The sequence below is a fragment of the Rattus norvegicus genome, chromosome 10 (genome assembly GCF_021556685.1).
Source record: "Rattus norvegicus strain SHRSP/BbbUtx chromosome 10, alternate assembly SHRSP_T2T, whole genome shotgun sequence".
In the NCBI taxonomy this organism is placed as follows: domain Eukaryota; kingdom Metazoa; phylum Chordata; class Mammalia; order Rodentia; family Muridae; genus Rattus; species Rattus norvegicus.
In genome coordinates this window covers 11,234,257-11,261,775 of record NC_141543.1, presented here as the reverse complement: position 1 = coordinate 11,261,775, position 27,519 = coordinate 11,234,257, and the positions used below count along the sequence as shown (strand labels likewise).

Here is a 27,519-nt window from a genome sequence, read left to right as displayed (position 1 = left end):
ACCAGGCTGACTCCCTCCCTCCCTCTGCCTGTAGATCAGGATGCAAAGCTCTCAGCAACTGCTCCAGCCAGCACCATGCCTGTCTGCTTCCCACCATGGTGATCACAAGTTAACCCTCTGAAACTGTAGGCACACTCCCAACTAAACTCTTTTGTAAGAGTTGCCTTGGTCGGGGCTGGGGATTTAGCTCAGTGGTAGAGCGCTTACCTAGGAAGCGCAAAGCCCTGGGTTCGGTCCCCAGCTCAAAAAAAAAAAAAAAAAAAAAAAAAAGAGTTGCCTTGGTCATGGTGTCTCTACACACAGTGGAACAGTAAATAAGACAGTCCCTATGACTGTCATGACAATGTTGTCACAGTCCCTGGACTTCATTCCAGCTGTCTTGGGGACCTGAGCACAAGAGAAGGCAGGAGAATGAGATGTTTGGTTACAATTGTTCTTATAGGGATAAGGAAGAGACCATCTACCAGCCGGCCTGTGACATCATAAAGGCCAACAGGCTTAAGAAGTGAGCAGAGGGTTCTTGAAGTCCAGGCATGGAGCAACTCAAAGAGGAGAGGCGCCCAGTGCCTTGTTGTTTAGGAGCTTTGGGGGCCCTCCTCTGAGGTCTGTTTGGCTGAGGTGTGGGAGTGAAGCCCATTGAGCGCACAGAGAGCCCTGCCACAATGCAGTCTGCATTCCAAAGAGCAAAGAGAAACATACCTAAAGAAATTAAAGATGGTTCAGTGGGTGAAGACACTTACTGCCAAGCCTGATGTCCTGAGTTTGACCCCTAGTGCCCACATGCTAGGGGAGAAGCAACACTTACAAGTTTTCCTTTGACCTCCACATACATATCATGGTGCACATGCATGTGCAAATACACACTTGTACAATAAAAAATAAATTTTAATAAGGGATGCAACAAAAATAAGGTGACCTTGGTGGGTGGGGAGTACCCAGTGGCTGGCCAGGGAGGAAAAGACAAGTGGTGATTAGTTATAGGATATTCGAACCAGTTTCTAGTTAGGTTGTGGCTCAACCCTTAGCACACACCTTTAATCCCTTTAGCTGGAATACAGACATGGCCTTAGTACGCACCTCTAATCTCAAACTAAGAAGGTAAAGTTAGTTTGTAGAAGGAAGCACCCATGTTTGAACGTGATGTCCGAGTGGCAGAAAAAGTGACGAATCAGAGAAAGATTTCACAGAATAGAATATGCCCAATTCTCATGAGAAGATAGAAGGGAAGCTACTTAAGGGAGAGACAGACAGTACAGGAGGAGAGTACAGTGCAGGAACAGAGTAGAGATTGTGGAGAGCAGGGCAATAGGGTTGAGAGGGAGAGCAGAGCAGCAGAGAGGGAGAAGGAGGCAGTGTTACCGAGAGAGTTTTACAGAGACAGACTGAAGAGAGAACGAGCTAGACACAGGGAAAGACAGAGCAAGCAAGAGAACGAGAAGGAGCCAGAAGATTAGAAAAGATTGCTAGTTAACTTGAAGCTGAGGAGAGCAATTCAGAGGCCGAGAGAGAAGCCAGATCGAATCAGTCAACTTGGAGAGAGGAGTTTGGGCCAGAACAGCTGAGTTGAACCAGCCAGCCAGAGTTTAGAAAGAACAAGAAAGGGCGAGCTTATTCAGCAGTAAATCTCAGAGGGTGAAAGCATTCTAGGCCTAGGTCAGCAGATGGAGGTGGTAAACCTCAGAGAAGGATTTACATCAGGAGACATGAAACATGAGACAGAAAGGCAAAGACAGCAGGGATGAAGAAGAAGTTCCTGCAGTGCAAAGGTTAGAGAAACAAGAAGAAAGCCACTGGGACTGGCAAGGAGAGAGGAAGGCCAGAACCTTAGTACTGGTTATGGAGGAAGGGAATTCAGGAGTTAAGAGTTTAAAATGGGTCTGGGGATAGAGCTAAGAGTGCGTGCTTTGCAGTTCCCAAGTATAACATAAACTGGGGAATGTCTGTAATCCCAGCACTTGAGAGGTGAAGGCCAGAGAAGCAAGAACTTAAGTCATCCTGGGCTACATAGTGATTCTGAGGCCAGCTCAGGCTACATGAAACAGCATCCTACAACATACCCCCAAAAGATGTTAAATGTAAGGAGGCCATCTGGGAGCCCATAGGAGAAGGATGCCATCTAGTTTGCTATTTGGACCACGCTTTCCCTCGGCTGCTGAGGGTAGGGAGCCTGGGAGAGAATGGCCATTCCTGTCGCTGAGAAGCATCTGGACTGGGGTAGCCCAGGAGACATGGAGTAGAGAGAACTTGGGTGTGTCTGGTGCCCGAGTCATGTGTGCACAGGCAGAGCTGGGTTTCCAGCCAAGCCGAGGGAGTGAAAAGAGTGCGAGTGAGAACAAGACTTCCCATGATGCTGTGGTCCCTGTCCAGCCTGGGGCTGGGGGTGGGGGAGCAGCGCTCTCCCCAGATGGACGTGGGAGTTCCAGAGTGATAAGAACCAATGCCACGACCTTTCCTGTCAATGTCTAACTCTGGGGTAGATACAGCTGACAGGTGTCTCAGCCTTCCACAGTCGGGAGTCCCAAACCGAGCCCCTGTGTGATCCTCTGAGACCCAGAGCTAATTCCCACAGCAGGAGGTACACACAGACACCCCCACCCCCACAGCACCCAGCTTCTCTACCCAATAACCAAAACCTTCTCCAGGGCGCAGAGAAAAACATTCTTTTACCCAGACCCTTCTGCAGCCAGGAGGCCCCTGTGAGCTCGGGCAAATAGGCTAAAAAGGGGAAAATGGAATTCTGGATTACTGCTATTCCCGGCCAGCATGAGATAGAGCTGACATTTTGTCTTTTGCCCTGAACTCACTTCCTGCCTCAATGAGAATATCAAATGCTCTGGGAGTCTGTCACTTGAAATAGGATCCTTCCTTTTAGCATTAGGACAAGAACCACCTGCTCTGGGTGACTGAGAGGGAGAGTGGGGAGGGGAAGTGGGGAGGGAGGAAAGGGGAGGGGGCTGGTCCCAGGCATGGAGTTGGGTCTGCATTTGTCTCTGGAATCCTCATCCTGACAGAAAAACTGTTTGGCTAGGCTACAGCTGCTAAGCATCCATTACGTGCAAGCCAGAGACATTTTAATGTGAAAAGCTAGGAGGCTAGAAGACCAAGGAAGTGTCAGGAACATGACAGACACATGAAGATGGGTGTTCACTTACTCAAAAGTGTCCATTGATCCCTGAATCCACTAAGAAAAGCTGGATGGAGGTACACACGCATGCATGTGCGCGAGCGCACACACACACACATACATATGCACACATGTGTACACACGTGCATCTATACAATGCACATATGCACATATATACACTCACACATGTGCACATGCATACACTCACATGCATGAGTACACGTGCACACACACACACACACACACACATGCACACACACCAAAAAATAAAACCTAAAAATGGAGCTACCATGTGACCCGCTATACCACATTTTGTTTGTGCTTGAAGAACTAAGTTAGCATCCCATAGAGACACTTGCACTATTTACAACAGCTAAGAAGTAGAACCAGTCTCGATAAAGAAAATGATGGGATTTATTCAGCCTAAAGAAAAATGAAATTATAACACTTGTGGGAAGGTAAATGAAATTGGAAATCATGAGAAGCAAGATATGTCAGACTTGGAGAGACAAATAGATGTTCTCTGTTCTGTGCTAGATCTTCAGCTGTGTGAGTGCACACATGTGTGCATGTGCATGTGCATGCACGTGTGTATATGTGTGTGTGTGTGCATGCACATGTGTGTGCCTATGATCTATATTTCTATGTGCTGAGACTTGAGCTAAGGTGTAAAGGGACCGTGAGAGGTCAAGAGGAAATCCTAGAGATAGGAAACAAGGGGCAACGTTATATTTGATAATGAAGCAGAGTGGGGAGGATTGTCAGGGAGAGCCGGAGCACAGAGGGGATAGGCATGGAGGAGGTATGAGAGGACAGGTACAGTGGTTTAGGGTTAGGAAGTGTGTCCTTGTTGGAGGAGGTAGGTCAGTCCCGAGGGGTGGGCTTTGAAGTTTCAAAAGCCTACACCAGGCCCAGTGTCACTCTCTCTGTATGCGCCCTGCAGATCAGGATGTAAAGCTCTCAGCTACTGCACCACTGCTAGGCCTGTCTGCTTCCCCCATGATGATTATGGGCTCACCCCCTAACTAAGCAAGCCCCAGATAAGAGTCCCTTAATCAGTGTCTCTTCACACACTAGAACACTGAGTAACTAAGACAACTCGGGACCTTACATCGGCATGTGTCTTAGGGTCTCCATTACTGTGAAGAGACGCCATGACCAAAGCTACTCTTATAAAGGAGAACAGTTCATTGGGGCTGGCTTACAGGTTCAGAAGTCAGTCCATTATCAGCATGGCAGCATCCAGGCAAGTATGGTGCTGAGAGTTCTACATTTTCATCGAAAGGAAGCCAGGAGCAGACTGATTTCCAGACAGCTAGGAGGAGGTTCTCAAAGCCCCCCCCTCCCCATGACACACTTCCTCCAACAAGATCACACCTCCTAAAAGTGCCACTTCCTGGACCAAGCACATTCAAACCACCACAATATGTGTGTGCTCACGCACACAAACACATACGAGCGCTGGCTACCACACTCCACTTTAGACTGGGAATGTATCCAAAAGCATTGGCTAGACAGTAGTCAATCAGTACACAGGTCGATAAGGACATAAACAGCCACCAGGGCAAGCAGCAAGCAGGGGACACTCCTGAACATGTCAGTGAGAAGGCAGAGAGGTTCTCTGTCCCAGCAGAGCCTAATCCCAGTCAGTATACACAGAAGACTAAGCCATAGAGGCTGGAAAGACAGCTTAGTCACGGGGTTGCTGTGCAGGCTGGAGGAGCAGAGTTCCCATCAGCCAGGCACAGAAGCATGAAGTATAATCTCAGTGCTGGGGAGGCAAAGGTAAGGATACCCAGAGGCCAGTAAGTGGGCTTCTAGTTCAGTAAGAGACGCTGTCTCAGAAAATAAGCTGGAGAGAGATTGAAGACGTCCACCTCTCATCTCCATGTGTTGTACACATAACTAAGTCATACATGTACACAAACAGACACTCAAAGTCAGTTGTGTCTGTTAGAAGATGTTGTCTCCAAAGTCCTAATGGCCCCAGCATGTGTGCGCACACTTGCATAAGCAGGTACACGATGTCTTCATGGGGCCCTTATGTAATGACTGATATTAGCTGTCAACTCGATTGGCTGCGATCAACTGATAGGCTCTGGGAAGGTGTGTAAGAATATTTAATGAGAGGGAACCCTCCCCAGCAGTGGACAGCAGCCGCATGTGGCGAGGGTTTGAGGAAATCAGCGCAGCTTTTGCCTGCCTGCCTTCATTCCTTGCTAGTGAGACCATCTACTCTGCTGCAGCTGCTATTGCTGCTCTCCTTCAGAACTCAGCTTCTTCAGCTTTCCAACATGGACGGAAGGCCTGTAACTCTTCAGGTCCTCCCTGGGCCTCCATCACTGACTGGGATACTGAGACACTCAGACTCCTGCACTGAGCAGCTACAGGTTCTCAGTCCCTTCAGAAGGCTGTCATTTCACTACCCAGTATGAAATGTGTGCACCAATCCAATAACCCTCTCCCCCCCGGCTGTCTATATTCATTCTACTGGCTCTGCTCCACTAGGGAACCCTGACTAGCATATCTAAGGAGAATTAAAATTGATCCAGTCTGAAAACTTGCACCTGATTGAAGCTATTCTGAGTTGACTGAGATTATTATTATTAATTTTTTTATTATATGTGTATGAGTACTTTGCTCCCTTCCATGTCTATATGCCACAAATATGCCGTCCCCTCGGAGACTAGAAGAGTGTTTCTGAGCCCGTGAAATTAGAGTTCCTGGCCAGTGTGAGCTAATGCCATATGGTCGCTAGGAGCCCGAATCCAGGTCCTGTGCAAGAACTACTGCTCTTAACCCTGAGCTATCCCTCCAGGATCCATTCAATTTCACCTTAAACTTCTGATATCGAAAGACGATGCAGTTCAACCCACCTGCAAGGCGCCTGTCACCTTGACTCAGTGACAGCAGGTGCAGTGGTGTCTCCTTCCCCCACTCACCTGCAGGGGATTGTTCATCTCCTCAGCGGCGCACTCCAAGCGCCTCTTGAGGGTGTCCATGCTGTTGCTCTCCGTCAGAAGCCTGTCCAGCTCATAGCACAACTCGGACTTCCAGAAGCCGATGTCGCATACCCTCTGGTTCAGGTTCCGGGAGGTTCCCTCCTGCATCTGGTGTATCAGCTGGTCCTTATCCTGCATGATTCGCAGGGAGTCGCCTGTCAGTCGGCCGGCCCATAGCCGCGAGGCCTCTGCACCTCTGAGCTGCAGATCATTGGAGCGGTCCCAGTCGCGTTGGGTGTAGCGACAGAAGAGCGCGGAGCGGAGCGAGGGCAGGATGGTAGGCGGCCGTCGGCTGCTTGAGCATTCCTCTGGGCATGTCTGCTGGGTGGTGATCTTGTAGAAGACGCTCGGTCTCCACGCGTTCAGGTAGCGATATCCAGGCAGGTGAAAGGGTTGGTAGCACTCCTGTACCACAGGGTCCTGCCCAGCAGGGGGCAGCGCCTGCAAGCCACAGACTTTCTTGGGACCACAGTAACTCGCTGTCTGAGTGGTTCCAAGAAATTCCATCTTTCCCCATCAGCCCCACGTGGGCAAAACTTTGCCCAAGGGGCCAGGGCATCCCAGGAGCTAGGAGCCGCGGGGCCTCTGTGACTCAGTGCTGGTGTCATAAAGCAGGTTAGGGTCTTTGTGCCAGGTCCTGGTTCTCCAGGCGTTTGAAGACTCTATGATCCAAATAAAAGCAGTCAACAAAGAGAAGTGTGTTTGGAGCCTGAAGAGACAGTTTGGTGGCTAAGAGCACATAGTGCCCTTCCAAAGGAGCTGAGTTCCTAGCAACCGCGTCACAACCGCCTGTAATTCTAGCTCAAGGAGAGCTAATTCCTCTGTCCTCTACAAGCACCCACGCACACAGACAAATGCAAAAACACATCATCAAAAGGAAAAGAAGGTTGGTTTTTTTTTTTAAAGATAGGGCGTGGCCCTGGCTATCGGTGAGCTTGCTTTGTAGACCAGGTTAGCCTCGAATTCTCAGAAATCCTCTGCCTCAGCCTTCTGAGTACGGTGATTAAAGGCTTGCAGCACTGCTCCTGGCGGCTTTTTTTCCCCCGATTTTTTTTTTTAAGTGAGTGGAGTCTTTCGACCCCTCAGGTTTGGGGTTGAAAGAAATGGCAGGTGTCCATCATTCTGGAACAAAGTCTGCCTTTCTAAAGTCAGTCTGGGGAGGGTAGCAAATCTAATGCGGTCCATACTTCTCTCCCTGTGGGATCAGCTGGGCCAACATTAGCCATCTTTGTTTGTTTGTTTGTTTGTTTGTTTGTTTTATTCCCAAGATAACATCTTAACAGCTCAATCTTGCCTGCAGCCTCAAGGGTTTGGGAGATGGAGGCAGAAAGTGGGGATTAGGTCATCCTCAGCTCTCTGTGTTTTGTTTTGTGTTTTGTCTTGTTTTGTTTTGTTTTGTTTTGTTTTGTTTTGTTTTGTTTTGAGACAAGGCTCCAGGTACCCAGGCTGGCCTTACACTTGATATGTGGCTAAGAAGAACCTTGAACTTCTGATTCTCTTTTTCAGCTCTCCTAAATGTTGGGATTACAGGCCTCTGCCACTACATAGTTTGTGCTAAAGTTTGAAGCCCATGGTTTCAACGCATGCTAGGCAAGCATGCTATCAGGTATATCCCAAGCCCTTGGCTCATGAATTTGAGGATATCCTGGGCTACATGTGACTGAGTCAAAGCATCCAAGGTTTTAAAATGGTCCATGCACTGCAGACTGATACTCAGCTGTAGTGTTCTCGCCAGCAGGAAGAGTGAGTCGGTACAGGACTGAGCGCGGACAGTTAGATCACAAGGACTAAATGTGGAGTGATTGCCACGGAGAATCATGACACTCTAGGCAGGTAAAAGGGGGCAACAGAGACAAGCAAGTTCCACAACTGACAGTTTTGAGAGTGCAAAAATGGTCTCATCAGTCTTCCTGGAACATCGAATGGGAGGAGGGGAGAAGCTGGAGCTGGAATGGGATGATCAAAGCGCTGTGTGGCGGTTTGAATAGGTTCCGTCCCCATAGACTCAAGTGTTTGAATGTGTGGCCCACAGGGAGTGACACTGTTAGATGTGTCCTTGATAGAATAGGTGTGGCCTTGGTGGAAATGTGTCACCGTGGCAGTGGGCTTTGAGGGCTCCTAGCGCTCAAGCCCCGCCCAGTGAGCAGAAGACAGTCTCTCCTGGTTGCCTTCAGATCCAAACTCTCGGCTCCTTCTCCAGCACGACGTCAGCCTGCACACTGACATGCTTCCTGCCATGAGGATAATGGACTGAACCTCTGAACTGTAAGCCAGCTCCAACCAAATGTTGTCCCAAGAGTTGCCTTGGCTGTAGTGTCTCTTTACAAAATGGAAACCCAAACTAAGACACTCTGCTCTGATCGTGGAGGAGACTGTACAGTTACTCATGGTTGTCAAGAACATTTTAGTAAAACTGGATGAATCAGGGCCAATGAGATGGCTCGGTGGATAAAGACACTTGCCACCAAGCCTGATGACCCAAGTTCAGTTCCTAGGATTTACATGACAGAAAGAGGGAAACAACTCCTGCAAGCTATTGTCTGACCCTTGACCTCTACACAAGTTTTGTGGCATATGTATGCACCCCCTACACACACACACACACACACACACACACACACACACACACACACATGCCTTAGTTAGGGTTTTACTGCTGTGAACAGATACCATGACCAAGGTAACTCTTACAAGGACAACATTTAATTGGGGCTGGCTTACAGGTTCAGAGGTTCAGTCCATTATCATCAAGGGGGGAGCATGGCAGCATCCAGGCAGGCATAGAGCTGAGAGTTCTGCATCTTCATCTGAAGGCTGCTAACAGAAGACTGGCTTCCAGGCAGCTAGGGTGAGGGTCTTACAGCCCACACCCACAGTGACACACTTACTCCAACAAGGCCACATCTTCTAATAGTGCCACTCCCTGGGCCAAGCATATACAGACCATCACAATATGTGTGTATGTGATTTTAAAATTTTAAGTGAATTTTTCATAAATTATACTTCAACATGCTTGAATTTTAAAACATGGAGGGAAGATTTTGAGCTCCAGGAAGCTGACACCATACTTGTTTTTCATTATAATTAAATCCCCAGCATCCTGCACAGTATCAAACATCTGGAATGAAACCCTTACTTCTCTGGGATGTGTTTAATGACAAACTGTCCCACTGAGAAACTCCCTCCACTCTTAATTAGTGAGTGTTACAACACGGTGTTGAGTGTGAAGGACGCTACCATGTTGGGCCTTACCCTCTTTGGGAATGGAGAAGAGAAACCTGACCCTCTGTGGCTCTGGTTAACAGGTGTATCAACCAGCTTCCAAAATACCCGAGACTGTTAATGGATCAGAAAAAGGTTTATTTTGGCTCATAGTTCTGTAGCTTCCGGTCTGTGATTAAGTAGCTCATTGCTTTGGGCCCCTGACAAGCTGTGCCCTGAGAAGGCCACACGTCATGACCAGAGTGTGGTAGAGGAATGGTACTAAACCATGAACAGGGAATCAAAGAGAGGAGAGGAAGCAGGAGCCTGTAACCCTTTTCCAGTAGAGCTCCTCCCCATCCCGAGATACCTTTCACTAGGCTCCACCATCTCTAACAGTGGCTCCTTTGGAACCAAGCCTTCGACAAAGGCTTTTGGGGACACTCAATGTCTGAAGTACACACAGGTTGAGACTTAATGGTGATTTTTCTCCCTAGTTCCCTATAAGGTCAGGTGAGCAGTCAGAATGTAGAGAAATGACATTTATTAGCCACATGGTGTGGAGTGCTGTTTTACATATTCCAGTATGTCCTTTCCATGGGATGGGGTAAGAAAAGCACTAGGCTCTAGTCTGCTCCGGTCTGCAGACTTACAGCACGGCGTCCTCTCAGTGTGATGTCACCCCTAAGAAGTGTCTCTCGAGAGTCAGGGGCCAATGAATGCACTCAGGCATTGAGCGAGCAGCTGGGGCGGATTCCAGAGGTGGAGTTGCCTATCGCCCTGGGCTGCCACCATTAGCTGATATTGGTGTGGAGGTATTTCCAGGGACCTGAGCAGAACAGGAAATGACAGAGCAATGGCTGTAGCTCAACCTTGGTGACCCTTTCCTAGAAACACCGAGTAGATAATATGAAATGAAAGAGAGGGGAAGGACGGCAGCCACAGCCGACAAGGACACAGGAAAGGCTGCCACAACTGTGTGCCATGTCCTAGACAGTGGAAACATTCACACACCGAGAGCATGAGTCTGTTGTTGTCGTTTTCAAAATCCCAAAGGAATCAATTCGATTCTATTTCCTGAACACTTCTATGATAGACAGGGAGCATCTCCACCTACTGGCTGATTCTAGGATTAAGCCTGCATTAGTGGATGGTGACAGGGTATGCAGGTGCCACAGTGCACACGTGGAGGTCAAGGACCAACCTGCTGGAGTCGTTCTCTCCTCCCACTTGGGGTACGGGGATTTGAACTCCATTCTCAAACTGGATGGCAAGGCCCTTTACCTGTTGGGCTGTCTTACCAGCAGCACCCTTTCCTTCCTTTAAATTTCTTTCTTTGTAAAAAACATGGTTGAACCCTGAATCCTTGAATTAGTGGCTGATCTAACCTTTCTCCTCTTTCTTTCCTTCCTTTTTTAAAGATCTATATATTTTCATTTTATGTGTCTGTCTGTCTGCTTGTCTGTGTACCATGCATTTCTGGTGCCCTTGGAAACCAGAAGACAGTGTTGGCTCTCTTCAAACTGGGGTCATAGAATGTTGTGGCCTGCCACATGGGTGCTGGGAATTGAACCTGGGTCCTCTGCAGGGGCAGTCAGAGATCGTGGCAGTTGAGCCATCTCTCGAGGCTGACGGTGAGCAAGCCTTAACCAGACCTGTCCAGCTGAACCAGCAGCTGATCTCGTCCTTTCTGCCTCGACTTCTGGTCTTGCTTGATCCAGACTTTCGCAGTGTGATTGGTGCAGCTTTCCCGACATTGCCTCAGTTTCCCCTCTGTAAACAAAAGTGCAGGACTTGACCTCCACAGCTTTCACTACAACCCTAAATTCACTTAACTACAACTTGCTCCTTGCAATTCTGGCTTCATGTCTTTTTTAACTCAAAATAACAAATATTACAAATAAAAATTTTATTTATTTAATGTCTGGGGACACAGATGTGCCATAGTGGGTATGTGGCAGTCAGAGACGACTTGTGTCGTTCTTCTTCCACCACGTGTGTCCCAGGTCATCAAGCCAGGTGGCAAGCACCTCAACCTATTGAACTAACTTGCCGATGCCTACGTTTGATGACGCCCAGCTGCCTTCTAAAACAAAAGACAAACAAAAAACAAACAAAAAAACAAACGAACAAAAAAAAAAAACCCCTCTATCCTCCCCACTTTGCAGATGGGAAAACTGAGTCTTAGAGCCGAGAAGTAGTTTATGTTAATCGGTTCAAAGATGTGACAGTCAGCCTCACATACATGTCTGACACCAGACACGAGCCTGCAACCACCTCATTCCCTTGACCTCTCTTCCCCCAAAGCCTTCGATGCCACTGCCCCAAACCCACGGCCAGGGCAGGGCTAAAGCAACACGAGGCATGAACTAAGTTTCAGGAGTCTGAACTGATAAGGTACTGAACTTAAAAAAACAATAAAAAGCTAAATATAAAAAATTATTTAATTTAAATATAAAAATAAAGTCCTTGAAGATTTTTAATTAAAAATCTATTTTTTAAATTTGGGGTGGAGGGGAGCACAAAACATACTGCGTCTGGATCCCGTCTGATCTTGCTTCACTTACCAGCATATTACTAATCACAGTTTTGGACGTCCTCCTTAGGAAAGATCAAAATAAAACAGGCTTTTAAAAAGAGACTAAAGAATTAAATACTAGCTTAGAGACCAAAAAAACCCCCAGAGGTTAAAAAATTTTTTTTAAATCAAAATAAAAAACCCTCAAAAATTCAATGTAAAACTTATAATAATATCAAAAACATTTTCAGACAAAGTTTCCACAAGGGCTTAAAAAATTAAAATGGCAGACCATAGAGATACAATACATTAAATTAAAAAGCCAAATTTTGCTTAATAATGCTAACTTAAAATAATGCCACACAATAAGTTCTATGTTTCATTTTATCAAATTTCAAAAATTGAGACATACACTTATGTTACTACATCATACAACTAACACGCATTCAAAATTCCAACGGACTTCCGCCTTCCGTTCTGAGGCGGTGTTCTGACAGTTCACTCAAAGACGGCGAGCATCGGTTACCTCCACGTGGGGTTGCTTCAGTTGTGAAATGCCCTAACTTTATCTTCAGACAAAAGGCTGTCTGAAAAGGACAGATGGACGTAGGATAGTCACTGCTGGGCTCTGCCAATACAGACTAAGCTAGTCCTTCGTAATTCCTGCTTCACTTAAAGTCTGTGATGTTCTGGGCCAGAAGGCTAAAGATAGAGGCTCCAACATTATGTGAAATATTAGAGACCGTCCACTGGCAAGCTATATCTGTCATTTCTATGATTTTAAACGCTGCAACCATGTGCTTCCTGCATACTCAAATAATATTTACTCCTCAAACCTCTGATAGGGTTAAAGACTAGACAGTTCTATTCTTACAGTTAAACGTGTTTAGGATTTAAGATGATCTTAGGATCTGGCATAGGCTGTTTACACAAGTGCTCAGCCACTGCTGGATCTTAGTTTCACCATTAACTCTGTCTCTTCTCTTTCCTTTCCTCCTATCCTTTCTTTCCTTTCCTTTCCTTTTTTTTTCTTTTCTTCTTTTTTCTTTGTTTGAGACAGGGCCTCCTTATTACCCTTGGCTGGCCTGGAACTCCCTGTGCTTATCAGGCTGGCTTCAAATTCATAAAGATCCACCTGCCCCTGCTTTCAATGCCGGGATTAAATGTGTATGCCCCCCACAAGTTTATTTACCTTAAACGACAGTTTCCTCATCCAAAAGCAGAGGCAATGGGAACTGGGAAAATAGGATTGCCAAAAGATGCACATTAGGAAATTCACATAAAACATACATACATCAGCCAGCAAATCTATCATCAATAAAATGCTGGTAATGGCAGAGATGGACTATTGATTAATTTGTTTTTTTACATCCATAGTGCAGGGACAGGCAGAACCTGTGCTTTTATTAAAACTTGTGCCAACTCATGCCTTGGCGGTAACCAACCGCTCTCTAACTGAAATTAAGGCTCACTTAAATGGCCTTGTTAGTTAATCAAGAACTAGCCTTATTTTGAACCATGTGCTCCTTCACCCCCTCCCCCACCTTCAGTTATCATCACTAAGGCCAATGTGACATGTCATCGCTAAAAGTCAATGCAAGTGTGTCCACAGCCACCACTGTTGCACGTTTTCCCTATGTCTGTGCTCCATACCCTATAAAGCTGGCATGACCACAATCTGCTCGCTCGCTCGCTCACTCTCTCTCTCTCTCCCCCCTTCCCTCCCTCCCTTTCTTCTCCTTCTTCTTTTTTCCTCTTTCTCTCCCTCTCTCCATCCCTGTTCTGATATGGCCTTTCATGACCCCTTCCCCAGTAATCTTTTGTATGAGGTCTGTTGTGTATTTTTATTTTTTCAGCATGACTTGGCCCCATTTACCAGCATGCCCCTTCGATGCAAAGACTTTTCAAGTCTGTTACCCTACAGTGTCTCCTACTAATGTCAGATCCACACTCATAAAGTCTCACCCACATGACTGCCCACACAAGAACTGAACAAGGACCGCTGCCAATGCACATGCCAACGTGGACGGGGTCATGGCTCAACCTTACACCTTCTACAGGAATGCTGAGAAGGGGAGAACTGATTATCCAAAACCGAATGGTCATATAAGTATATATTATAGAGAGCCAACAGGTTGTATTTATACATGTATATATAATATATAACATGTATTTATATATGTATATATAATATATGTTTAAATGTAATATGTAGCATATTTAATAATGTCGTGGGGTATTCATATGACATGAATGACAAGAGTTTAAGCCAATAGGAATATTTTGTCATTCAGAATCCCAGTGTAGCACTGAGCCTTTCTTAGAATGAGTTTTTAGGCACAAAGACCATGTTCTGGGTTGACCTACTTCAGTTAACAAGAACAATCAGTCAGAATCGGCACTACAGAAGCTAAAAAGCAAAGGTTAGAACATTTAGAGTCTTACCCAGAGCCATGGACTTTGGTGGAGTAAGTCTTTGTTTTCATTTTAGCAGGTGGTGCTGCTATGGGCAAGCTGAGTTTTACAGCCTGAATGGCACTCCATCATGGAGTCAGTTGTGCTAAGGTCTCGGGGCCGACTAAGGTTTGGAGCCCTGTTACAATAACAATAAAGGAGTCCATGAATTTGAAAAACAGCAAGGAGAGGTATATGGGAAGGAAAAGGAAGGGAGAATTATGTAATTATAATCTCAAAAGTGAAAAATCTTTAGAATCTTTCAATGAAAACAATAACAATCACCACCACCATCCTGTGCCAAAGTTGCATACAGCCATGCTCCCACGGCTGACTATGGACAGGATGTCTTCATGGTGTCTAAAACACTGCTCCACAGACACAGCCAGATTTTCAGAGAAATGGTAGCAGCAAGGACAGTGGGGACCTGGAGAAGTGAGAGAAAGCTAGGAAAAGCTCCCAGTGGGGACACAGGAGTGTGTTTGAAGAGGTTACATCAAACAAATCTGAGGGGAAAGCAACAAAACAAAGTATTATTCTCAAAAGCATAGCGATCTTAAGAGTGTTTGGGGCGCTTGTTGTTTTGTTTTTTAAGTCCAGGAGCTGGGAGTGGTGGTGCACATTGCAATCCCAGCGGCTGAAAGATGGAGGCAGGAGGATCAAATGAGACCTTTTACTTCTGGGGACCGAATTTACGGCTTTTCACTTGTTAGACAGGTACTCTACCACTGAGTTACGCCCATTTATAAAGTTTCACCTCTCCGCCAAGTATGGCAAGAAAATCATTAATTCAGGATCAGCCTGGGCAGAAGAGAGGAGAGAAGAGAGCAGGAGAAGTGTTTTATTGGTTGTCTTGTTTTGTTTCAGTGCTGGGAACTAAATATAGGCTCTCGTGCATGATAGATGAAGCACTCTCCCAACTGCGCCACAATCCCAGCCTGTTACAGAATATAAGGAAAGGCAGATTATTTGAAACTGAATAAATACTGACATGGATTGTACTTTTACTAGTAGTATTGCATCGTCACCGAGGTCATGGAGAATAACGTTCTTTGACGACAAAAGCTATACTTTAAAAACAAAACCCAAAACCGTATTACTGTGCATACGTGCATGGAGAATCTATCCTCTCTTTCCATCCATATGAGTTCTGGGATTTGAACGCAAGCTGGCTCAACAGCGCCTTTAATCGTTGGAGCCACTTCATCTGTTCAGATGCCATAAATGTTTAAGAGTCTCTCTCACTTTTAGCGGGAACAGACATAGGAGCCCCACCCACTGCACACACACGGGTTTGCGCGTGCGTAGTGCTGGTCGGGCGAGACAGTTCACGCGGCTAGAGTGTCAGATTGGACCCGCAAGGCGGAAGCACGCCCCTGAGATTCCGGTGAGCGCAGCCCGGGCAAGAGCTGCAGCATGGAGGGGGCGCCCCACGGTGAGCTAGCGCAGGAGGCGTGGGTGGTCCTGCTGGGACCGAGCCGCTCTGACCGTGTACCCTTGTCTCCGCGCAGGCTGCCCCGGGGCCGATAGCGCCCAGGCGGGCCGAGGAGCTTCTTGCCAGGGATGCCCCAACCAGAAGTTGTGCGCATCCGGAGCCGGCGCCGCACCGGACCCGGGTGAGGAAGCGGCGGGCTGGTCAGGAAGTGGAAGGGGCGGGACTCGAGGGGATGAATGACAGCGGGCAGTGGGCAATGGGCAGTATTTTCATTGGTTGAGAGGGTTTGGCGTTGAAGGCGGAGCTTAGAGAGCGAGAGGGAGGTTTTAAAAGTCAAATAGCTGGAGACCAGTGTTGGAAAGGAAGGTTCAGTCTTATCTGTGATAGACCGGGAACCGAGAGGGACATTAAAATAAGCTGGTGGCACAGGCTATCCCCCGCCAGAAATTCTAGGGGCAGAATCAGGAGGATGACTGCAAGTTAAAAGCTGGCCTGGGCTACAGGATGGCTGCAAGGTAGAAGCCAGGCTGGGCTACAGGATGAGACCCTTTATGAAAGAATGAGTGAATGAACGAACATTGGGTCGAATGTGTTGGCACATGCTTGTAATCTCAGCCCTTAAGACTTTTTTTTTTAAAAAGATTTATTTCATGTATATGGGTACACTGTCGCAGTCTTCAGACCAATCAAAAGAGGGCATCAGATGCCCATTCCACCTGGTTGTGACCCACCGTGTGGTTGCTGGGAATTGAACTCAGGACTTCTGGAAGAGCAATCAATGCTCTTAACCGCTGAACCATCATTCCAGCTCCCTTAAGACTTTTAGAAGAAGATCAGGAGTTCAAAGTCATTCTTCATTACATAGTGATTAGAGGCCAGTCTGGGCTTAGACGAGACCCTGTCTTCTTCTTCTTCTTTTTTTTTTTTTTTAAATCAGTAAATAGGACCTTAAAGAAGGATAGAATAGAAAAAAAGTGATGTGGGGCAGGTACAGGGCTCAACTGAAAACCACTGACCTCAGTATACACAAGGCCAAGCACAGAGGGCAAAATGAATAAATACTGAGGTCTTTCAGGCCTAAGTCCTGTCACATGTCCATCTCAGGTCACAGAGGCCCCATCTGTGGCAGAGAGAAGAATCCTTCTGTTAAGGAGTCTCTCAGCAGACATGAATATTCATGATCTCAGTGGAGAGACAGAAGGGAGACTGAGACCAAAGTGTGAGAGAAAGCAGACAACAGACATGTTAAACCCATCAGGGAGAAGCTATGAAGGGCCAGCTCCAGGGTGAGGAGGACTGAAAGCCTGCCTGGAAGGGTCTTGGGAAACAGGAAGCTGAGAGAAGGCTCTTGGAGGGATTCAGAGAGAGGCTGGGTTTGGTTGTTGGGTCACTTGCAGATTGACCTTGAGCAAGACTTCTGAATGCCCTCATCATGAAGAAAGTCACCCCCAGTGTAATTTGTAAGGATTTGAAACAAGATGAGACATTGGAAACACAGTGAATTGCTGGATGGTTACTTGCTGAGAGCTCTGGTGACATTTGCCACTGATCATCCCTTTTTTGCTGGGGCTGTCCTGTGCTTAAGAAACTGAACATCCATCGTCCTCAGTTCCAGTAGCAGTTCCTCCTTGTGACATCCAAAAATTTCTGCAGATGTTAACAGATTCCTGCTGGGTTGTAAAATTTTACTCTCTGCACACTTCTGTCCAGGAACTGGGACTTTGAACATCCCACTTTCCTGGGAGCCTATGTTCTAGTAGATAAGGCAGGGCATAACTAAGACAGTGTTTTCAGGCTGGTAGTGGCCATATTTTCTTCCTAGCATTTGTTACTATTCCTGAAGTGCCATCTCACAAAGAGCCTTAGAAACAGCTTAGAGAGTGTGACTCTTCCTAGCACTTTGGAAGAGGGACAGGCGGGACTGAGGCAGGGACGTCATCGTCTCCTCTACTCCTTTGCAGCTGTGGAGGAAATCAGAGAGAAGATGAAGACGGTGAGACACAGGATCTTGGTGCTGTCTGGGAAAGGCGGCGTTGGGAAAAGCACATTCAGTGCCCACCTCGCCCACGGCCTGGCAGAGGATGGAGACACACAGGTGAGCGCCTGGGCCAGCTGGAAGGTGTTCCTTGCGTCAGAGGCTGCCGATGGCTTTAGTCTCCAGGGAACCAGCCTCTCTGGCTGCCTTGACCCTGCAGGGAATGAGCTGCCAGGCCGCTGGCTGAGCTTGTTTGCTGAGTTCTCCATCCAAGATGGCAGTGTGCCTCTTCACATTCTGGGACCTTTTACACTTGCCCCTCATGAAGCTCTTTCTGTTGTCTCGAAGTCCAGATCCTGCAGCTGTTCATTGGTCCATCTCCTGTGAGCTAAGAATGCTATTTACATATTCCTGGTCCCTTCTCCAGTTAGACAAGCACCTATATAGTATTATTGGTTTTGTCCATAAAGAGGAAGACATTTTCTGTTTGCCTCTTAACAGAAGTGATCCTCGTGCTCGGTCCTTCATCTCTAGAGTACAGACAAGCATGAGACTAGAATCACCTCACCAGGCCATGGTGTAAGCCTAGCGTTTTTGGAGCAGGAGGCTTCTGAATTCAAGGCCAGCCATGGCTAGCTCCAAAGTGAGACCCTGTCTCAAAACAGACAAACTAACTCAAATTTCCAGTACCGTGCCCTGGGTGCAGCCTTGGTAAAGGTTTGCTAGCCACAAGCAGTGCAGGCTCATGCCTCAGCTCTGTCCACACCACTGCTGATGCCCAGGCTGCTTACCAGGCTCTCTCTCTCTGCCTTCATTTTCTCATCTCTAAAATGGAGCCCAGAGGCCTTTGTGAGAGGCTGCAGGTACGGTGCAAGCACAGTGCCTGCCACACAGTCAGTGTCCTGGGAATGCCCTGGGCAGCATCTTCTTCACCACTGCAGTATCAGTTCAGTTGAGGCAGCCCAGCGGGTGGCACCTAAACCCTCAAGCTCTCATTTTACAGGCCGGAAGCTCAGATAGACAAGACTGAGGGAGAAGCCACCGGGTGAAGTGACCTCTTGAAAGGCTCAGAGTGAAAACCAAGACCTTTAGAGAAGAAACTTGACATTTTAAGGGGGGCAGAGTTGAGAGCCCCATAGTACCCCACTCCCAATTTACTGTGAGAAGGACTCCCGGCCCTCAGCAACTGAGAGGTTCTGGGGACATGTAAGTACAGGCTTGGTTCTCAGCAGACACCCACTACTCTGACCTAGGCACAAGAGAAGCAGTTGGTTATTGGGGTGCCGAGTCAGACAGGCTGCCCATAGAGAGCGCCCAGGAAGATCCTGGGCACAGGTGACGGTCACTCTGCGTATTGCGTCCTGCTGTCACTTGGCTCTGCTCCTTCTCTGGCTTGTGGGAAGAATCGTTGCTCAAAAGGAACTGTTAAGGTGGCTGGAGCCCTGCTGAGCTGCTCCCACAGACAAGCCTAGGTCCCTGCCTCAGGTGGCAGATGTCCCTCTGCTGCACTTTCGGGCCAGGCCAGCAGAGGACGCAGGAGGCAAACAGGATCTTAGTGAAGTCCCCTGTGTCACTCTCAGTCACAAGCACTGCAGTCAGCCATCGTGTAGAGGAAGTAGGACCAAGAAGGAAGACAGAGAGCATGGGGCAAGTTCCAAAGTCCTCCAGAGGCGCTGCACTCTGGGTCCCCACTACAGTTCTCAAGATGAATGGCCGCCCTTCGAGAGGGCAGGGCATCCTGCTGCAGGCCTTGATGGTCGGTTTGGTGGAAGTCTTCCGAGACGTCCTAAGTCCCCACAAGAACTTGCCAGATTCCTTTCATGTTTTTAAAGTCTATTTTTCTTTGTGTGTCTGTGAGCACCATGTATGTGCAGCGCCTGATAAGCCAGAAGGTGTTGGATGCCCTGGAACTGGTGTTACAAGGAGTTGTGAGCTGCCAATATGGCAGAAAAAGGTTCCCCAACCCCCTTGGGTATTCTGGAAGAACGGCCAGCAAGTATTCTTACCTCCGAGCCATCCCTCCAGCTCCTCTCTCCCTCCTCTTCCTCCTTCTCATTCTTCTAGGGTTTTGTTTGTTTGTTTGTTTAGAAAAATATGTGAGGGCTGGAGAGATGGCTCAGTGGTTAAGAACACTGCCTGCCTTTTTAAGAGGTTCAATTCTCAGCACCCACATGACAACTCACAACTGTCTGTAACTCCAGTTCCAGGGGATCTGACACTCTTTTATGGCCTACGTGAACACCAGACATGTATGAGTTGCACAGACATACATACACACAGGCAAAACACCATATACATAAGATTAAAAAGGTGGGGGGGGTTGGGGGGTCATGTGCTCAAGTGCAGTTCCTGTGGCAGCCAGGAGGGGATACTAGATCCCCTGAAACAAGTTACAAAGGGTCTTGAGCTGCCCAACATGGGTGCTGTGAATCCACATGAAGCATGTTCTCTTAGTATCCGAGTTGTCTGGCTGGCGTCTCCTTTCTTATTTAAAGGCTCCTTTGAAAGCTCATTGTTAGCTTGGTCCCAGGAACCTCTATGGTTTCCTAGAGGTCAGCCATAATTTCTGCTCAGGCCTTCTGTGTGGCCCTGACCGTGAGAAGAGTGCTGGCACTGGAGATGTTGACTTTTGTCCCATCTCTGTTCCTTGCTTATTGAACAAGTCCCCGGGCCTCTCTGAACCTCAACTTCATCTTCTGTGATGCAGAACTCATGGTACACTCCCAGGCTGAGTTAACTAACCTCTTCAGTGTCCCACACCCAGGGCTGTGTGCATGCCTAGGAGTTCCTGGAAGGTCCACGCTGCATCCTTCTCATGAGAAAGTGGAAGCTCAACCATTCATTTTCGTGTGCTAGCCATGCCCCATCCCGCTGTGCATATCTTGGAAGTCCAGTGGTCAGTGACGGTACCACCTGTCTCTTCTCATTCCCAGGTTGCTCTTCTGGACATCGACATCTGTGGGCCATCGATCCCCAAGATCATGGGCTTAGAAGGAGAGCAGGTGAACTGAGAGAGAACGTGGCTGGTTCTCTTTGGGCAAGCATGTACAGTAGCCCCTCTGCCTCCTTTCTCAATGGCTGAGGATTTAGGGGTTCAGGATTAGGTATAAAGTACATCCACATCTGTGAGAAACATTGGAGTTTTTTTGAGCCTTTTATGGGTGGGAGAGGGAAACAGCAAGTGGAATGCAGAAGTGAGAGGCGGAAATTCAGCTCTGAGCAGTTACTCAGGGCCAGGGTTAGCTTGGGTCTGCACTGGAAGCAAGGGAATCTCTCAGAGCTGTGGTCTCTGCTAGGGAACTGAGACCCTGAGGTGGCACTGCTGAGTGGCACAGTGGGGTTGTCTGCTGCTGGCCTCATCCTGGATGGACCTCTGGTATGCAGTCAGGGTTGGGCTCGGACGCCATGGGCGATGCTGTCTCCTTCACTCTGGGTCCTCTTCTAGGCACATAACGTCAAACAAGGCCGATGAGCCTCATGGGAGAGAACCGAGGACAGGAGGCCAAGGCAGGGAGCAGACAGGAACAGGGGCCTTTAGCCTCAGCAAACAGGAAGTTCACACAGGCACTGCCAAGGCCTGGGTGTGCCTATGAGGATGCTGGTATGCATGCTGGTACCCATGTTGAAGTAAAAAAGCAGGATTGTGCCCCAGTCAGTGAGCCTTTGCACCACACACACGCCAGCTGGGTATACTTGTAGCACAGAGTTGTCTTACGAAGTAGAAATTTAGCCAGGCATGGTGGTATAAGCTGTAGTCCCTGCTACTTGGGAGGGTGAGTCAGGAGGATCACTTAATTTTGAGGGTGGAGGCTGGCGTCAAGGATTCTGTCTAGAAAACTGAAAGAGAAGGCTAGTCTGGTGTGTAGGCGGGAGTTGCCTGAGTTCTATTTCGTAATAAACAGAACAGAGCCCAGCCCTGGGGGGTCCAGGCCCAGAAGTAGGCTCATGGGGCTTCCTGGTGACTCTGGGTCCTTACTCCTGTAGGTAGCATTCTGGAGTCAGGGCTCAGGCTACTGACTGACTGGGACAGTTTTGGGGTTTGTTTGTTTGATTGATGGACAAGCTCTCCCTGGGTGGCTCTGGCTGGCCTGGAATTCACAGGGATTCATTTGCCACAGCCTCCAGAGTGTTGGGATTAAAGGTGTGCAAACACTATGCCCAGCCCAAGGGTAGCTTATAAAAGTTTATTTTATGTGTAAGGGTGTTTTCCTGCGTGTGTGTCTGTCAATCATGCACTCAGTTCGAAGAGGCCAGAGAAGGTGTCAGATCCCAGACAGATGTGGGCATCTTTCATCAGGTGCTGGGAACTGAACCCAGGTCCCATAAGCACCGGGCAGTCAGTCTCTGCCACCTGCTCAGGGCAGCCTTGAATCATCGGTGGCACTGAGTCCCCCTCTGCTCCTGTGCATGGTGGCCTGGCTGACTTCACATGCTTGCATTTTCTCAGCAGCTGACAGCACTCTCCTTTGTAAATACCTCAGAGTTATGCCGGAACTTGAATAAGTTTGGTTCCTTGGCAAGGGCCAGGATAGAATCTTCATCCCTCCACCCTCCATTAAGAACTGAGTGGCCAGCAGGTAGAGGTACTTGCTGCCAAACCTGGTGACCTGGGTTCTGGGATCACACGGTGAAGGAGAGCCCTGAAGGTTGTCCTCTGACCTTTGCATGTTCAGTCAGGAAACAAACAGGCACACACGTACCACTAAATAAAAGTAACTAAGGGACTTCTTCATTGAGTACGGGACAGTGAATCATCCTCCATGGGCATTTTGTCAATGACAAGAATGATTTTCATGTTCCCACAGGTTCACCAGAGTGGCTCCGGCTGGTCTCCAGTGGTGAGTGAGCCCTACTGGGGAGGCAGTGTGTGGGATTAGTTGTATCTGATGGGCTGTTGGAGGCAGGGGTTGAATGTTCACTGAGACTTGTTTCCCAGACCAAGGATGAGCAGGCCCTGTCTCAGTGGGACTCGTGTGGTACCATGCAACGGAGTGACCACAGTGTGCCCAGTCAAGCCTCACCTACAAGCCTGGGTTATGGGTCTCTGCTGACCCAATTTGGACACCCGAGGAGACCGGTTATTTTAGTGTCATTGACTTGTTGCTGAGGGACAAGCCACACATGGTCACCTGTTTCTCAACAATGTTTTGAGGCTGCAGAGAGCAAGCACGGTGCCCTTATCCTTATGTTTTATTTATTTCTTTATTATTGATTCCTCGGGAAACGCCCACTTGTGGTTTTGTGCAGGCGTGTCATGCCTTTGTCCCCCGTAAGCAAACGTGTTTCTCCCCCTTCTTCCCATTCCGGTGCAGTATGTGGAGGACAACCTGGGGGTGATGTCTGTGGGCTTCCTGCTCAGCAGCCCGGATGATGCTGTCATCTGGAGGGGACCAAAGAAAAACGGTTTGTCACTGCCCCCCTGGGTCTGCCTACATCCAGGCTGGGGGTGGGGGATGCTGTGGGCACCCAATGTCTTTGTGCTGTGTTAATGCTGTTGCTTTGGTACTGGGGTGGAGCCCAGGACTTCATGCCTACTAGTGCCCTCACCTTGGCCTGCAGCGTGTTCTGCTTCAGCATCCCCCTCCCCGATAAAGAAGACCATGAGAAATACTAGTTTTCAGTGTAGACATTTTATTACCTTCGGGGAGCCTTTCTACTCTTGAGACTTGCAGGATCCCAAAGTGATCTGTAGTGTGGCGTCCGTCACATGGCTGGTTTGTGTCAAGGAGGGAAGTGTGGAGTGAAGACCCCTTTCTGGGGAAAGATATGATGATGCAGGCAGCACGGCTGGGCAAGCACCTTCTCGCCCTTGACACTTAAGCCACGCGACTGCTGGAACAACACGTGTGTGCCACACATAATGACTGTAGCGCCCCTGACTTCATCATGGCCACCCAACATGTCTACAGATCTCACCTCCTGCCCCCTGGGGACAGCAGTGTCACTGAGTTGAGGCTGAGAATGCTCACGCACACTGAAAGATGCTTCCGGGGATGTATGCCGGAAGGAAGGCACACATTCAGCCTTGCCCACTCCCAGGTATGATCAAGCAGTTCCTCCGAGACGTAGACTGGGGAGACGTGGACTACCTCGTCATAGACACCCCACCCGGCACGTCCGATGAGCACCTCTCGGTGGTCCAGTATCTGGCTGCCGCACACATTGATGGGGCGGTGATCCTCACCACCCCTCAGGTGAGTGAGCTCTCTGAGGACTGTCCGGGCACCTCCTGGATCACACGTGGCTTTCACTGCCCTTTGGCTGAGGGATAACCGCTCTGTCAACTCTGCCAGGAGGTGGCCCTCCAGGATGTTCGGAAAGAGATCAGTTTCTGTCACAAGGTGAAGCTGCCCATCATTGGTGTGGTAGAGAACATGAGTGGTTTCATCTGCCCCAAGTGCAAGGTGAGGGTCCCCGGGGCAGGCCTAAGCACACCCTGGTCCTAGCGGGGAAACAGCAGGGACGGTTCTCTAGGGACCTGTTTCTGCTTTCCCCCCCGCTGTGTTGGGAAGGGAGGGTCCCCACCAAGCTCTCCACCACTGCCCAGGTGAAGATGCTTCAGTCTCACATGCAAACAAGACACTGTTTCAAAATGTCTGAAAACTAGTGTGTCCTAGGGTGCAGAAGCAAAATAAAGCTTCCTCCTCTTTCCGCCCCACAGAGAGAGTCTCAGATCTTCCCTCCCACCACTGGGGGTGCAGAGGCCATGTGCCAGGCCCTGAAGATCCCTCTTCTGGGCAAAGTGCCGCTGGATCCACACATAGGTGAGTCTGAACACGGTCCCGAGGGGCCTTTGCTCATGCATGGCCGTCTTAGCCGCTCGGGGCTTGTTTCAGGAGCAGCAGTGGTGGGTCAGAGCTGGGCCCACAGAGCTCCATAGAGGCCGCAGCCATGGGAGAGAAGCAGTGAGACCTGGGGCAGGCGCTTGGTCACTGGTGCCAAGACAGCTCACCCCGCTCCTGTGCTGCACTTTGACATACTACTGGGGACCGAAATGTCCTAGGATCCTGACATTTCTGCTCTGAATGGTCTTCAGAACTGAGGGAGGGGTTTGCGTCTGTCTCTCTCCCAGGCTCATCCAGGTATTGGTTTGCTGTGAGGCCTCAGGGGCTCTGCTGCCCTGCAGACTTCACCTTCCCCACAGTAAGAGTGGAGCTTGCCTGAGTGGTAGATGCCTGTGATGGGAGCAGGAGCTGGAGCAGTGCCAGTTGCCTGGGGCTCAGGAAGAGCCTGAGGCAGATTGGGTCCAGCTGCAGATGACTGTGTACCCAAATGGGGGAGCTGGCCTTTTCCTGTCAGGGAGGAAGGGAACAGGGCATGGGGACTGGGGCCTGAGGAAGGTTTACAGGCAAAGCTGTGTCTCCCCTGGGTTACATATGGTCCTCAGGATGGAGAGAGACATAGACACTGTGGAGCAGGGAAGGACCATAAAGATGACACGATGGGGGCGTAGGCGGAGGACAGGGTGTGTGCACTGAGGCTTCTGCTCACCTCAGAGGTAGTGCATATTCCACATTCACATGTGTGTTTCCTCAGAGATGCAGAAGCTCACCCCATCTGCATTTCCTTTCTTAGTCCTTGATGTTTTGCCACACTCCCTGTCTGCTGAGAGTCCTAGCTGGTTCCCTTCCTTATATTATCATCTTCCAGGGCTGCGGGTTAGCGGATCTCATGCAGCTTCCTGGGCCCTTTCCGAGTGGAGGAAACAGTTCTTTGGGCCTAGAATCTGCCTTGGCCACATGCCACCCTACTGACTTGTGCCCTCAGCAAATAAAATCATCGGTTGCTGAGGAGGGACACAGCCCATGTAGTGTCTCTCCACCTTTGCTGTCCTTGAGTGGGGAGCCCCAGGCAGCCACACTGCAGCAGGCACAAAAGAGCACCGCTTCTACAAGGGTCTCCTTTTCTCTGTCTCTTTAAGGCAAGAGCTGTGACAAAGGCCAGTCTTTTTTTGTTGAAGCCCCAGATTCACCAGCCACAGCAGCCTACAAAAGTATAATTCAGAGTAAGTATCTGAGACGTTGCCTGCAGGAAGTCACCTAGAGGAGCGGAGTGTGCAGAAGCAGTAGGGTGGTCTGCCAGCTTCAGCTGGAGACAGGGGTGCTTTCTGAGTCTGAGAAACGAGGGCGGGTGAAGTTCACAGCATGGGAAATACGTGCTGTCAAGGCCAGTAAAACCAATGGGAATCCTCACTGGTAAACCAAAGCAAGCCATGGGCAGAGGTGCTAGGCGAGAACTCACCCCTCGACTTGTCTTTTAGGGATCCGAGAGTTTTGTAATTCTCGTCAGTCACATGATGAGAACCTCATCAGCCCCTGAAGTGGGACAGAGCCAAGTGCCACCTCCTAACCACAGCGCCAGCGGGTCACGTGTCCAGCCACACCTGGTCAGCAGGAGACAGGTGGTGCCACAGCCACCAGATGCTGACAGGATTTGAAGTCACTTATTAAGACTCTATAATCACCTATCTGCATATTTCCTTAAGATCAAAGGTACAGGCACTCTGCATCCAGGTGCCATTCATCAGAAAATAAAAATGTCTCCTTGAACCTGTCCCCTAGGGCCTGTTTTCTGGAACCCAAGGGACTATGAAGCTTCTGAGTCACAGGACTGTTTCTGCCTCAGGTGATAAGCCTAGGGAGAGACGAGGGAGGATTGTGGCCTCAGGAGGGAGAATTGACACCAACCTCTGCCCACACTGGGGTCTCCAGCTCTGGGAGGTCTCCAGTCATGCTGGGGTCAGTGTGAGTGCTTTCGCTGGGGTCCACCAAACCCCTGAAAAAGCTTTTAAGTCACCCACGAGGTGATGGGTACCTTCAAGACATCTGGTAATTCCCGGTAAAAACCACTACCTGGCACTTCTGAGAGACAGGTGTAATTGTCCCCATGGTCTGAGAGCTGCTGAGAGTCATTCCAGACTTCACTGCACTGTGGCTTGACACTGGAAGGTGGGGAGCCCCTCCCCTTACCGTATACATGCGAACTCTTGAGTGTGCTGGAGTCCCTGTGGAGCAGGTGCAACCTTTCCAAAAAGCTCGACTAGGTCCTGAGCAGGCCCTAAACATCGGGGTTCTAGCTTAGACTTGCTTTGGGTCAACTTGGAGGACTGGGGGAGCCCACCTAGACCTGTGCACAGGTCAAGAGCTGCTTTCCCACGAGTTCTCAGGCCTCTGGCCTGCACCTACCTCTCACCTAATGCTGGTGGATGTCCAGTCCTTCCAGCCTGGGCTTCTCAAAGTCACCTGGGGCATCCTGCAAGGCAAGAAGATCCATGACTCTCCCAACAAAGAGTGGGCTCCACTGCACAGACTCAGCCACAAGTATTGTCGTTCGGAACACTGCACTACAAGCCAAAGAGACTCCCCTCACTGCTGACAACTGACAATTGACAATTACTGAGACAGTTATCCCAGAAATATTTCCTGGCTTCAAAACAAAAGGCTTTGCCATTCTTTCCTTAGTTCTGTGGTGTACGTGTGCCTGTGCATGTACATGTGCAGGTATGTGCATCCCATGATGCACCTGTGGGGGTCAGAGGACAGCTGTTGGGGACTTAGTTCTGTCTCTCCACCTTGTCTTTGAGGCAGGATCTCTCATCTGTCTGCGCCCTGTGTACTCCAAGCTATTTGGTCCGTGAACTAACTTCTCTACCTTCCTCCTCTGGAGTGCTGTGGCTACAGATGCCTGCCACATTTGTGTCGGTTCTTGGGATTGAATTTAGGTTGTCAGGTTTACACATCCAGTGCTTTTATCCACTGAGCCCTCTCCTCCCTGGCCAGTTCTGTAGGTTTTGCTTTAATTATTTAATTT

The 27,519-nt window shown here is 49.0% G+C and overlaps 3 protein-coding genes and 1 long non-coding RNA gene across 26 annotated transcripts in view; 1 reads left to right on the top strand and 3 right to left on the bottom strand.

Moving 5' to 3' along the window:
• Tekt5 (tektin 5) overlaps positions 1-6,670 on the bottom strand; it is a 36,763-nt gene extending 30,093 nt beyond the window's left edge. The window contains exon 1 of one of the 2 annotated variants that reach the window (NM_001014224.3): positions 6,067-6,670. In NM_001014224.3, the coding sequence (NP_001014246.1) occupies positions 6,067-6,633 (567 nt within the window). In that variant the 5' untranslated portion in view covers positions 6,634-6,670. Of the gene's footprint in view, positions 1-207; positions 459-6,066 lie in introns of those variants that run through there. The other variant, XM_087573343.1, reaches the window with a different exon arrangement.
• A 3,186-nt stretch (positions 6,671-9,856) lies between these two features.
• Positions 9,857-15,944, bottom strand: LOC102553451 (uncharacterized). 5 transcript variants are annotated; one of them, XR_015631415.1, is made up of 6 exons: positions 15,291-15,944; positions 14,291-14,438; positions 13,038-13,080; positions 11,895-11,928; positions 10,901-11,100; positions 9,857-10,156 (listed from the first exon to the last, which is right to left on the bottom strand). It is a non-coding gene; the product is annotated as an uncharacterized LOC102553451 (long non-coding RNA). The 5 variants fall into 5 exon arrangements; XR_015631417.1 differs by having other exon boundaries at positions 10,983-11,100; XR_015631418.1 differs by having other exon boundaries at positions 15,409-15,944.
• On the top strand, positions 15,678-27,169 carry Nubp1 (NUBP iron-sulfur cluster assembly factor 1). Its single transcript, NM_001009619.2, has 11 exons — positions 15,678-15,734; positions 15,811-15,915; positions 17,696-17,829; positions 20,643-20,711; positions 22,515-22,547; positions 23,022-23,112; positions 23,749-23,903; positions 24,003-24,113; positions 24,371-24,473; positions 25,631-25,714; positions 25,970-27,169. The coding sequence occupies exons 1-11, from the start codon at positions 15,716-15,718 to the stop codon at positions 26,026-26,028; spliced, it is 963 nt and encodes a 320-aa protein (NP_001009619.1). The 5' UTR covers positions 15,678-15,715; the 3' UTR covers positions 26,029-27,169.
• Positions 23,324-27,519, bottom strand: part of Tvp23a (trans-golgi network vesicle protein 23 homolog A) — a 39,471-nt gene continuing 35,275 nt past the window's right edge. For 4 of the 18 annotated variants that reach the window (XM_087572736.1, XM_087572740.1, XM_087572744.1 and 1 more), the window contains 2 exons: positions 26,902-26,961; positions 23,324-25,001 (listed from right to left, as the gene is read on the bottom strand). In XM_087572736.1, coding sequence (XP_087428862.1) covers positions 26,902-26,961 — 60 coding nt within the window. In that variant the 3' untranslated portion in view covers positions 23,324-25,001. Of the gene's footprint in view, positions 26,962-27,519 lie in introns of all 18 variants that reach the window. The other 14 variants (XM_087572735.1, XM_087572739.1, XM_087572747.1 and 11 more) reach the window with 8 other exon arrangements.

What these genes read in the sequence shown, in the direction of transcription:
- Nubp1 (NM_001009619.2), top strand. An exon ending in CGGCGCCGCACCGGACCCGG is followed by an intron (nt 15,916 to 17,695) that starts GTGAGGAAGCGG and finishes ACTCCTTTGCAG; the next exon opens with CTGTGGAGGAAATCAGAGAG. An exon ending in TCATCTGCCCCAAGTGCAAG is followed by an intron (nt 24,114 to 24,370) that starts GTGAGGGTCCCC and finishes TCCGCCCCACAG; the next exon opens with AGAGAGTCTCAGATCTTCCC.